General features: G+C 37.4%; 1 protein-coding gene across 1 annotated transcript; it reads right to left on the bottom strand.

Moving 5' to 3' along the window:
• Positions 1-6,649: 6,649 nt before the first annotated feature.
• On the bottom strand, positions 6,650-12,125 carry plag1 (pleiomorphic adenoma gene 1). Its single transcript, XM_086066256.1, has 3 exons — positions 11,857-12,125; positions 9,342-9,698; positions 6,650-8,011 (listed from the first exon to the last, which is right to left on the bottom strand). Exons 2-3 carry the CDS (start codon positions 9,587-9,589, stop codon positions 6,841-6,843), a joined length of 1,419 nt encoding a protein of 472 aa, XP_085922382.1. The 5' UTR covers positions 9,590-9,698; positions 11,857-12,125; the 3' UTR covers positions 6,650-6,840.
• Positions 12,126-12,198: the final 73 nt, after the last annotated feature.

Genomic DNA, 12,198 nt, shown 5'->3' with positions numbered 1-12,198 from the left:
GCGTGTTTGTGACGTCATTTATAGGTGACGGGTCCGCAGAGGCGAAGATTTCCTTCTTTTGGTATTTTTTTTCTCTTTGTATTTATGCATTGTGAAGTTTTACTCTTTACACATTTCTGTTGTAAAATATCTATTGATATAAATACAGTTTATAAAAGAAAAAAAATCGGGTCTATGGGCATACATGGATAGAGCTGTCTGTTCATGCACATAGAGTACACCTTGGTGTGGAATTGTACATCAACGTCACCGCCATATTGCGTGTGGCAAAGTAACGCGATTTGAAAATGCTTCATTCCAATCATTTGTTACTAGGAAATGTAGGAAGAGTTTTACACTCAAAATCGGATTTTATAGCATTAAGACAATACTGTTCAGATTTAACTGTGTTTGGCCATTACAACATTATTTTGAAAATATAATTAGCTGACTTTGTGGCTATTAAGTGCCGTAGCGTATCTGCATAATACTCTCAAAACAGTCTTTTTTGATTAAGTAATGGTCTAAAACTATATAAAAACATTTTAAAAAGAATAAAGAAAAAAATCTCGTTTCAATACTTTTCGAGGGGGATGTACTGACAAAAGAAAACACACACAACATAAAATGTTCTTACGTTTATTGAACTTTCAATACATCGCATGAAAACACTGGAGTTGACAATGTCATCCCCATTTTAATAGCAGCAAGGCATGTAAATAAAAATCAGGTTATTATGCAAAACAATAAATAATCTGCCTCTTTGGATTATGTCAGTGTTTTAAAAAACAAAACTTCTATTTTACAAAAACTACAAACATTTCTAAATATATTTTTGATATATACACACATACAGTAGTATATACACATCTACACAAATATGCAAATATAGGTGTATTAATATATATGCATATATGTGTGTATATGCATACTGAATATATGTGTATATTTACACATATGTACATATTTACACATATGCAAATATATACACATGTATACATACTGTAGATATATGCACATACCTACATACATATAAATGTGTATATACATACACAGGTTTATATATACACATACATATATGTGCATACATATACAGTACTGAATCAATATACTGTACATCGTGTATACATATGTATATAAATACATTGCCTATATGTATAAAAATATAACAGTAGTTTGTAAAATAGATTTTTAGTTAAATATTGAGAATTACCATCATTCAGTCAATCAATTCCATCACTGTAATGGGATGGCATTGTTATAATGCAACACATAAAAATACTAACATGGCTGGAATGCATTCATTGAATAGATTTCATCTCATTTTGAATGTTGTCACATATATATCACCAAAAAAACAAAAAAACTTCACTTTTTCGTTAACTCTCCCAATGACAAGGCTTCCCAAATGTATATACATAAAGAAAAGTAACACAGGTGGGGCAAAAATGGGCTGTTCGTGTGATACAGTTTGTAAAAACAACGACTACTCGTCACAGTACAGTAAAACTATATGAAGATATATCGTACAACCAGTCGTGCACGTGCCAGCTGCTCTGCTAAAATGAATACTTTGAAAACAAACAATACATTCTAAAACTATAAAAGAGTTCTGTAGCACCTTAAGGAGCTTTAGAAGTATGTTAGCAGCTTGATCCAATAGAAAAATATATTGCAATATTGCAGTGTTTCTTCCATAAACATTCAAAAACTTTTGCTGGTACCACTGAGGATTTTCAAAGAGGTTTGGCTTGAAAGGCTGAGTGTATTTTTCACAAATGACTGTGGGAGCATCTGCTTTTATTGTTTTATGATAATTCTATTTTCCACTTTTTTTTTTTTAAAGTGTGCTTTTTTTTTTTTCCACCATCAGCAATCATCTTTCATCCCTGCCACCTCCAAATGCTGTTTGGTAATCTTCTCCTATAGCAGCTTTTAGCAGAAAAAAATACTATACACAACTTTTGTCACACTGAGATCCAAACATGGCAGAAAAATAAATCTATTAAAGGCTTAATTTTCTACCCCTCAATACACACACGCACGCGCGCACACACACACATTCACACACACATAACATGTGCAAGTAAAGCAAAAATGATACTTTGAAAAAAAAAAACACAACACTGTCAAAATGTACCTGTAAAAGTAAAACATCTTATGTTCTATTTACATGTTATTGTTCTAAATATAATATATACATTCGTGATAAAAGTTTCTAACTGGAGAAAAAGGAACTTTTGGGGGAGAAAGCAGCTTGCTAACTTTTCTTTTAAAACCGCAAAGCTTATCGTCATGCCAAACGTTTGCAAATGCTTTAAAACGAAGCAAATTCAAATCGGTGTTTGAAAAAGCTCATCTCACCAAATCCCATTACTGAGGAAGGAAATGGACAAAAACAAGGCAACGTAAAAGTGAATCGTGGGAGCGTCTATGCATTAAAACAAGATGCTTGTGAGGTACAGCAAATGATAACACTGTTAATTGTGAGTCAAGCAATTTTATTTTTTTTTGCAGTCCAAAGTATGGTATGCAATGGAATTATTACATACATCACTTTTTTTTTGTTGCCTTTACGAAAGTTTGCCTTTGTGAATTTATTACTATTATTGATTGTATCTTGAGCGATCACCAATTGGTGAACAGGGTATGATTGGTGGAGTAGAGATTCAATTACCGATTGACGATATGTTATAGCGATTGATTGCAAAGGCATTTTAAATATGGATATCTTTTTTAAATGATTTTTAGTCCCTCTATCTTTAAAGTTGGCTTAAGTTACTTCATACGGTAACATGAGTGAATGCAATGAATGAGAGGTCATGTGGTTACAAAAATATACTACACAGAGCTAAATATAGTATACACAATAATTTGAAAATAAAAACCTACAATTCAAATATAAAAATATTTTATAATATACACATTCTGTGGGTGCTTATTTTAATACGTTTCCTACTTTATTTTTTTATTTTTATTTTAACTATTCCATGTCGTCTGAGTGCAAAACTTTTGAACTTAAATTTTGTATACTATTTGGTGGCATCATTCATTCAGCTATGAAATAAAATTTTTCCACATATATATTTTTTCAATTAAACATCTGTATTTGCAAAGTGCGGGTGATATACTGGACATGCTTAAGGGAGACAAGTTACGTTTTATACAATTCAAAGGCATCTATCATCTTAGCTGTATAACCGATACGCAAATTTCATTTTGCTCATTTTGTTTTTCAAATGACAGCAAAGGCGGATCTTAGCTACTGAACTTTGCTTCATTTGGTTGATGAAATGTGGCACACATCAACATTTTTTTTTCTTTTTCTTGACTGTAATGTGGAAACAGTTCCTTAAAATGAAAGCAAACTGATTTACAATTCTGACGCAGGCGCGATAAAGCTAATCTGTCGTAAATCACGATATCCCATTTACTATTGCTCTGATTTCATAAGTGTTAAACATGACAAAATGATGAACGTGTTCAGCCCATGATTCCACCACTATTCCTTTCTGTGACACTTTCAGTCTCTCTGTATCTCTGTTGCGACCTGCTGATGACACTCTCCGCACAGTGGCTACTTCGTCAGTCTAGAATTTTCACAATGATAAGATAATATTGATCAACACCTTGTTTTTCTCTCTTGATGTCAAAATGTAAACAGCATGACGAAGAGGATTTAAAAAAAAAGAAGCCAATTCCAATCGAATACGGCAATTTATTGGTTAATTGATGTACTGTATATACTGTATGTATACATTAAAAAAATTAGCTGAATGAGGTGAGATATGAGATATAAATACAGATAAAGGCTACAGTAATGTTTCAGCAGCTAGCTAGCAGCCAAGTCTACAGCGGTCATGTTTGATTTTCTTTGGTTTAGGGGACAACTTACAAAGCTTAACAAAAGCTCTCAAATGCATTTTTTGAACTGCCCAAGTATGAAATAATACAAAAATCTATTAAAAATAGAAATTCAAACGCACGACTATAATACTCAGTAGTTCCTAGTACCTCATCCTTAACTCACTCACTGCCAATGACGGCTATAGACGTCAAAAATTCATTTGAACTATTTCTATTAGTTTACATTTTTTCCCCCCACTTTTGTCAACTAGTGTATGAAAACCTAGAATTGTTTTTGTACATTTAGAACAGCTATAACATTTGTGATTAATCGTGAGTTAACTACTGAAGTCATGCGATTAATTATGTGTACAAATTTTAATCACCTGATGCCCCTAATTTTTAACATTTTTTTGTTTTGTTTTTTAAATCGCATCAGGCGATTACAATTTGTATCCATAATTAATCGCTTGACTTCAATAGATAACTCACGATTAATCACAAATGTTATATCTGTTCTAAATGTATAATATTAAAAAAATCTGGGTTTTCATACTTTTGTTAACAAAAGTGGAAAAAAAAGTTAAACTAATAGAAATAGTTCAAATGAATTTTTGACGTTTATAGCCGTCAAAGGCGGTGAATTAGTTAATAATATGATATTTATTATGTTTATGATTATTACTTCTAAACTTTTTCTAAATACTACTCCCATTTTTTCCCCTTGCCATCCTTATTCACAGAGTATTCTCTATTTTACTTTTCTACTTTTTTGGCAACTACGTGCCTCCACAAGAAACTTGCCTTTGCTTATACTTGGATGATATTAATCATTTATCAGAATTAGGCACACGTGTACTGATTCAGATGAAAGTAGAATCACAGGAATGGATTATCTTGATCAAGTAAATAGTCAGCAGCTGTTTTTAGCCTATGATGTGTTAAGTACTAGCAAATGGGATGGTGTCAATACAACGGCCTAGTCATTTTGGAACCAGCTGCCATTTTAAAGTCAAATACAAACGCTAGCAAGCAAGCAAGCAAGCAAGCAAAAAAAAAAAAAAATGTACAAAGAATGCCTGATCTTTAAACACCAAAAAAATGTTCAAAGAATGCTCGATCTTTATATAAGTGTCAACCAAAGAAAGTCAGGCGGAGTAATAAAAACATAGCAATTACTCATGTATATATTTCTGAAAAATGTCCACATCCCAAAGGGCAAATTCATAAACCCAGTGTGTAAGTGTAGTACTGTTGTTGGTTGCGTTTATCATCTGCAATGACATTTATATTTATTTTAGTGAAGGTTTGTTGCACTCGAGACACAGTTTTGCTAATGATGGTGAAAACATTTTCTCCAACTGAATGTATACAAAACCAGCAGATTTTTCCCCCTCTCATAAGACACATTTTTGTAACTAAATTGTAAATGTTTTTCAGTCAAAAAAATCTTTGTAAATTGCCACATCTTAACGACCGAGTCCATATTGGATTTATTAACAAAACCTGATTGTGGGAATGATTTCTCAACTGTCATTTGCATTCATGTATTGTATGTGTTGAATTTCCTCACACATTTCTTTGCGATTGTTTTGATGGTGTTTTTAATGCTTGCTTCGAGCTGTTTATTTACAACTAGTAAAGTTTACGGTAGAATTGACTCATGAAATTAAAGAGAGCTAAATATTGTATACTTAAAAAAACAAAATTGATGCTAATTACGTTAACCTGTCTATGGCGATTCATATGATGTTAGCATTAAGCTAGCAAACTCGTTATTGTATGTTCGGTTGAACATTTTAGTGTTTAAAGTCTCTGTAAAGTAAAAATAAATGTCTTCTAAATATGACACGTCACAGAGAAGACTGTTGTTAATAACCCTGCCAAATTCAATGGCAATTTTTTTTTATTGCTACGTATATAAAAAGAGGCTAGCTAGCTAGCTAACTGCATGCTGTAGTGGTAGCTAGCAATAATATCTCAGCAGCTCACAACCGCTAATGTGAACAAATTCCTATGTAGTGTACTCGTGCTATTTTAGCCACGCTCAAACAAGCAAACAAATCAAAAACAGTAAAAAAGAAATGGCGCACAACAGTTAAAAGCTACATCGCCACAATTCAGCACAACTTAGGGCCAACTGCTGGTAGTGCTAGTCTTTGCACATTTTTTTTAGCAAATATCTTCAACAAATCTCTCAATTCACTTTACGGGGTCTTTAAATATACAATGTTTAATTATAGTTTGTTTTATGTGTCAGTTTTACAGTTAACTTCAACTGGGAGCGATGAATGAACAGCTTAAAGCAAGAACACTCTGCCTATTTGACGAACTGTGATGTCATTAGAGTGATGTCATACGATAGTCTCCCATTTTTTGACAGCAAGAAACAGGAGCTAAAGAATACTTTACATAGTGTGTTTTAAAATGTTAAAAGTGGAATTCAACCTTAAACATTTCTCGACAATAATGTATTATATGTGACCTCACTGGTCTAAATATGACATTCTGATTAATATTACATTTGTGGAATATGAGTTATGAAACAAAATCCAGTCGTTTTAATCCATCTCAGGGGGCGGCCATTTTGCCACTTTCTGTCTACTGATGATCACATCACAGTTGCTTAGGGCTCAGGCAACGGCCAATCACAGCTCACCTGTTTTCTGAAGCTGAGCCGTGATTGGCTCTTGCCCGAGACCTGAGCAACATTGATGTCATCTTCAGTCGACAGAAAGTGACAAAATGGCCGCCTTCTGATTTAGATTCAAAACTGCTGGATTTTGCTGCTTAACTCACATTCCACTAACACAATATTAACCAGAATACCGCATTTAGACTAGTGAGGCTGCATAGAATATATTGTCAAGATTTTGTTCCCCCCTTTTAAGTGCGTTTAAAGTATGTGGAAAGGTTAAAACGATCTAACGTATCCCTCGCGATAAACAGAGCTTCACTGTCCCGCTCAATACGTGATAGTATGTCACGTGTGTGTCATGCTCAAACCTTACTGGATCACTGAAAAGCCTGATGGAAGCGGGGCAATGTGGTGGGCGCGCTCAAGTTGCAAATAAAGGAAGCTTGACCTTGAAGTGGACTCTGTGCAGCCTCGGGGCCTTCGGAAGGCTCTTGGGGCAGGTGGAGATGCACGTTCTCTTCGCTCAGCGTGTGCTGCCCCTCGCAGCCCCCCGCGTGGTTGTACAAGGGCCCGTGCAGCGGTAAGAAATTGAAAAGCTGTGAGAAGTCCATCAGGGAGGAGGACGACGACGCGAGCGAGTCGCTTGCCAAAGCAGCCGTTGCCACCGACGTGGCAATTTTGGACAAGGACCTTTCCTCACTTGATTCTTCCAGCATGTCCACATGATCCCCCGTCTCAAGTTTGCAGATGGGGAGTTGCGGATCTTGCGCCGCAGAGGATGAGGAGGGCAAGCCGCTCTGTAGCTCCAATAGATAGCTCTCCAGTTCTCCCTTTAGACTCTCCTGCGAGGAGACGGCGTATGAGGTAATGTTGGAGCCCAACGGGTATTTCAAAGAGAGCAGGTGTGCGGCGTTGGGGAAAGGCTCCGAGTCCAGGATGGGGCCGGTGTAGAAGTTGTGCTGGTGCGGCATTGTCGTCAGCGTGTCTGGGAGTTCTCCCTTAACGCCCCCAGACGGCAAGTCATAGGCGACAGGCTCCAGCAAATCGGCCGGCTCAGTTTTCACCCTCAGCAGCTCCTGAGGGTGACTCTTCTTAACGTGACGCGTGAGGTGGTCCTTCCGACCAAACCTCTGAGCACAGTATTGACAAAGGAAGTCCTTACGTCCCGTGTGAACCACCATGTGGCGCCGGACATCTTTACGGGTATAGAACTGCCGCTCGCAATGCTCGCAGGGATGCTTTTTCTCTTTGGTCCCACCAGAGGACTTGCCGGCGTGACTCTTGAGGTGTTCCAAAAGTACTCCGGTACTCGGGAATGGCTGCAGGCACACTCGGCAGGTGAGATCTCCGCTATTGGCAGCGTGAAGGGCAAGGTGGCGTTTGAAGCCCAACTTGGTGTTGTAGCTCTTACCGCACTCCTGACATGTAAATGCCTCCTTATACGGGTCATGGATGTGGAGGTGATTCTTTAAGTGATCCTTGCGGTGAAACATTTTTTCACAGTATGAACACTTGTGGGATTTTTCCGGCGAGTGAGTTGCCATGTGCCTTGGGAAAGAGACACCAGATGAGCACTCAGTATTCTGATATTGGCAATTGTCAAGTGAAGACATTTTTAGTCGGGATGCACGATAATGCTATTTTCAACCGATACCGATAAACCACGCCGATGTTGATAACCGATAAGTAAGCCGATAATTTTATAGGATGGGACTTTCGAGTCCTACCATAAGTCGAACATGTGCCGGTACAAATACATTGAAATATTGTGTAAAGCACCAAGAAGCTGAATTTTATTGATATCTCTAGTTCCAAGACAACTAGTAACTAACTCATTTTGAGTCATGTTTTAAAAATGCAACAATAAACTATAGAGGGTAACATTTTGGTGAGAGAGCAAAGAAAGCCCACACTGCCGGCTGCCATGTCGCATCTTCTGTGAACACGTGGTCGCGCGCATTATGACGTCACAAACATGCGACACTACCATAGGAGAAGGGAGGGGTTGAGGAGTTAGGCACGACTTGAGCCACAAACACAACAGATGGACCAACGCGGCAAGTCTAATATTATCGGCTGATTTCTTTATTATGTGGTTTAATTGTATGACGTCAAATTGGTTGATAATTGCCGATAATTATCGGCCCGATTTCTTTATTAAAGGGATACTTGACTCATTAAGCCATTTTCAGCAGTAAAAAGTTAGTATTTTGCCCAGAATTAATTTGATAACTACATTATTTTTCATGTTCAATCAGTACCTTTCAAAAACGATTTTTTTTCCCACTTGCTGTCGAATGAAGTGGACGTCACCTGTGCTGAGGAAGTAGGTAACGACCAATCATGGCTCACCTGTTTTCTGGGCTTGGTTAGCAAACTGAGCCATGATTGGTCGTTACCTACTTCCTCAGCACAGGTTGATGTCATCTTCAGTCGACAGCACGTAGCAAAATGAGTTTTCAAAGGCAATAATTGTACATGAAAAATAATGTAGTTATCAAATTGTGGGCAAAATATTCACTTTTATTGCTGATAATGGCTCCCATTAATCTGGTTTATCTGTATGCCGTCAAATTGGTTGATAATTGCCGATAATGATCGACCACCGATATTATCGTGCATCCCTAATTTGTAATACTTCTAGGTGGCAAAAACTTGGCTTTCTCTGGTGGAACTATTGGTAAACCAACATGTGTGTACCCCTACAACAACCCCAAGCACCAAAAAAGTTTTAGCTTTTTGTTTTTGGTTCAAGTCAGTTGTAATCAATCACCTTCTGCCACCTGGAAGCACCGATTATGACGTCATTAAAAAGATCTATACCGAGAACAGGTTTACAACCGCAACATAGCAAAGATCCACGGCCGCTTATCCGTACCTTAGCAACTTGTATTTGGAGACAAAAGCCTTGGTGCAGCCAGGGTGGGAGCAGCAGTACGGTCTCTCGCCCGTGTGCGAGTACGAGTGCACCTTCAACTTCTCCAGACTGTTGAAAGCTTTCTGGCAGTCTTGGCAAGGGAAATTCCTTTTTGGCTTCCCCTCCGCTCTTTTGCGCCTCCCCATGGGTGGCGCGGGCTTGGCTTTCTCCACACCTTGGTCAAGGTGGCCCTGGGTTCCTGTGGCCATGGCACCTTAAGGCAGACCAGTTACATGGATAGAGGCGCACTTTCCAAATTGTGCTGATGTAAGTACCTTATCCAGTTTTTTGTCCTCAGCATCGTCCGGGCTCGTGGGCCTGAGAGAGACGGAGAGTAAATGTCACGAGGTCAAATGGTTACTTATCAGGTTGTGAACTATTCAGTACGTTTTTGCACAACTCGAGCAAGGGAAGTTGGATGACAACATTTCCAACAGGGATTCGAACCAGAAACTCACTTGTTACTTTTAAGATACTTAAATGACCGTAAAGAACCACATTTTTACTGTAAATGCGATAAATGGGGGTTAACTGTACAAGTCTTGTTTTTAGGCTTATGATACAGTGAGACTGTATCATATCTATAACTGTTGTAGTGGTTTTTGCCACTGTGTACTTGGTGTTGGCCCAAAAAAAATAATGGCTTCAGGGTTTTTTGTGTTGAATAGGATAATGAAGCATTTGTTTAAAAAAAGATATTTGGTTATAAAATGCTGTGTTTCAATAAAATCAACATTGACACAAGTCCGCTTAAATTACTGTCTGCTTAACCTTTTCCAACATGTATTTATTATTGTTTCACATGGATTTTTGTGATGGTATAAGGACGTGTGAATTGTTTTGGAGGTGTTGGAGAAAGGATGTCTTAGGACAAAACTTTTGCTTTTTGACAATTTTTCTGAACTTCTTATCATCTTTGCGACAAATATTTGTTTCTTAATGTTACAAAAAAAAGGTTTTGTTGAAAATAGATATGTAACAATATTGAAAGCGAGAGAGGTGCTCAAATAAGCAATTAAACAATGGCCGCTAAAGTATACTTGAATAACTTGCCGTTATGAGAAGAACTGCAATGTAAATCCAGACTACATACATATCTACACAATATTACATACATATTATCTACACAATATGTACAACAGAATCGCCTCCTAAAGTGACGCTATACAACAGTCTCTCATTTCTTGACAGCGACAGAGTGAAAACAGGTGCTCAGGGATACTTTAAGACTATCTTTTGACCAATTTAACTGTGCTTGAAGCCTGTGGGACCTGTAAAACTATGTAGAAAATATTTTTTATATGGAGATGATACAAACAAACTGTACGGAATAGACCAGTGATTGCCAAAGTGTGGTACAACTAGTGATATGCGGGCTCCCTCTAGTGGTAGGCAAAATAATTACTGCCTATGTATAGTTCAGTTGTATTTCACTTTTAACTGCTATACATCTGCATTTAGTCATAAAGAACATTTTTGTTTTGACAAAAAATAATAAGGTACAGTTCTTATTTAAATATTTTAATGTAATGACGGGAAACCTGACAACATTTATCACTTCTGCTCAAATAATTTTCAACAACTGCAGCAAAGTCAAAAACAACAACAAATACGCATTCTCAGGGCAAGCAGCAAACAATATCACAAATAAATAAATCATCAGTATACACGTAGGCTATATAAGGCTTCCCACGTGCACGGAGTTGCTTGGAAATGTTTAGCCAGCTCAGAAATGCCAAGTTGCTTTCGCTATCACTTGCAGCACTATACATATATATATATATAAATAAAATAAAATCACCACAAGTTGAATTTTGTTGGCCGCTGTCAGCGACAAACTGTGACACATGTTGCACAGACAAGTCAGGAAAGCCTTCACATATCTTTTTACCTCTCTTTACTATTTTATCAAGCGGCGTCTTATCATTCCCGGCTCGAAAGCAACGTCAGTTACCCGAACTGCCTATAAATATTATGATTGCGGTAGAAAATGACATCAAGCCGACGAAGAATGTTTGTAAAGACCGGACAACAGATGGTTTGCATCGATGATGATCGATTGACAAGCTCAACTGAAGTCGTCGCGTGAACACAATTCACCGCAGCCACCAGGAAACACCAGAAAATAAGATTTTATAGTTTTTTTCATAAACTAATGGTTCATCATTATTATCCATTATCAGTGAATACCGTCAGCAGGCTGCGATCAACTTCATCAACTTAACCACTGTACTATTTTTTTTTTTTAAATACAGTCATTAGAGTTCATAGAGGTGCGCGGTAACACTGTCTTGGACATAACTTGTTAAAAGGTGTTTATGCCGAAGCCAAGCCGGGTTCGTCTCTGTGGTCACAAACTGGGCAGAGATTAACACAAACTTTTTTCCCGAGCTCACCCGTCTCTCATAATTTGAATAACCCCGATATTTTAATTCAAGAAATGAGTAACGGTATGCTTAATTTACATGAAACTTACCCTGGGCGCTTCAACATCCCTTTTGCTGTGTTTTTCTTGACTTTCAACTATTTTCCGAATTTTTAATAATTTTTTTCTCATATTTTTGCTAGACGCGGCGGGCCTGAAATTTGTTTGCTTTCCTATCTTTCGAGCAGCCATTGTATGTGCGCTGCAATGCAACCGCACTTGGACCGAAGTCACGCCCATTTAAGGTTACACTATGTTGAATAAGTCGCTGCCGCTTTCACTTTGGTCTCACTTACAGACGACTTTTGGCCAAGCATATTCGTAAGACTTTTAATATAAGACGTTAGGCGTTTCAAACGGATTTCCATTGAAGTAATAAGTTCGGAGAATGTA

Source organism: Leptonotus elevatus, chromosome 21 (genome assembly GCF_054856555.1).
Source record: "Leptonotus elevatus isolate MCC_2025b chromosome 21, RoL_Lele_1.0, whole genome shotgun sequence".
In the NCBI taxonomy this organism is placed as follows: domain Eukaryota; kingdom Metazoa; phylum Chordata; class Actinopteri; order Syngnathiformes; family Syngnathidae; genus Leptonotus; species Leptonotus elevatus.
Note: the sequence above shows the minus strand (reverse complement) of the source record. Positions and strands in the feature narration are given on the sequence as shown.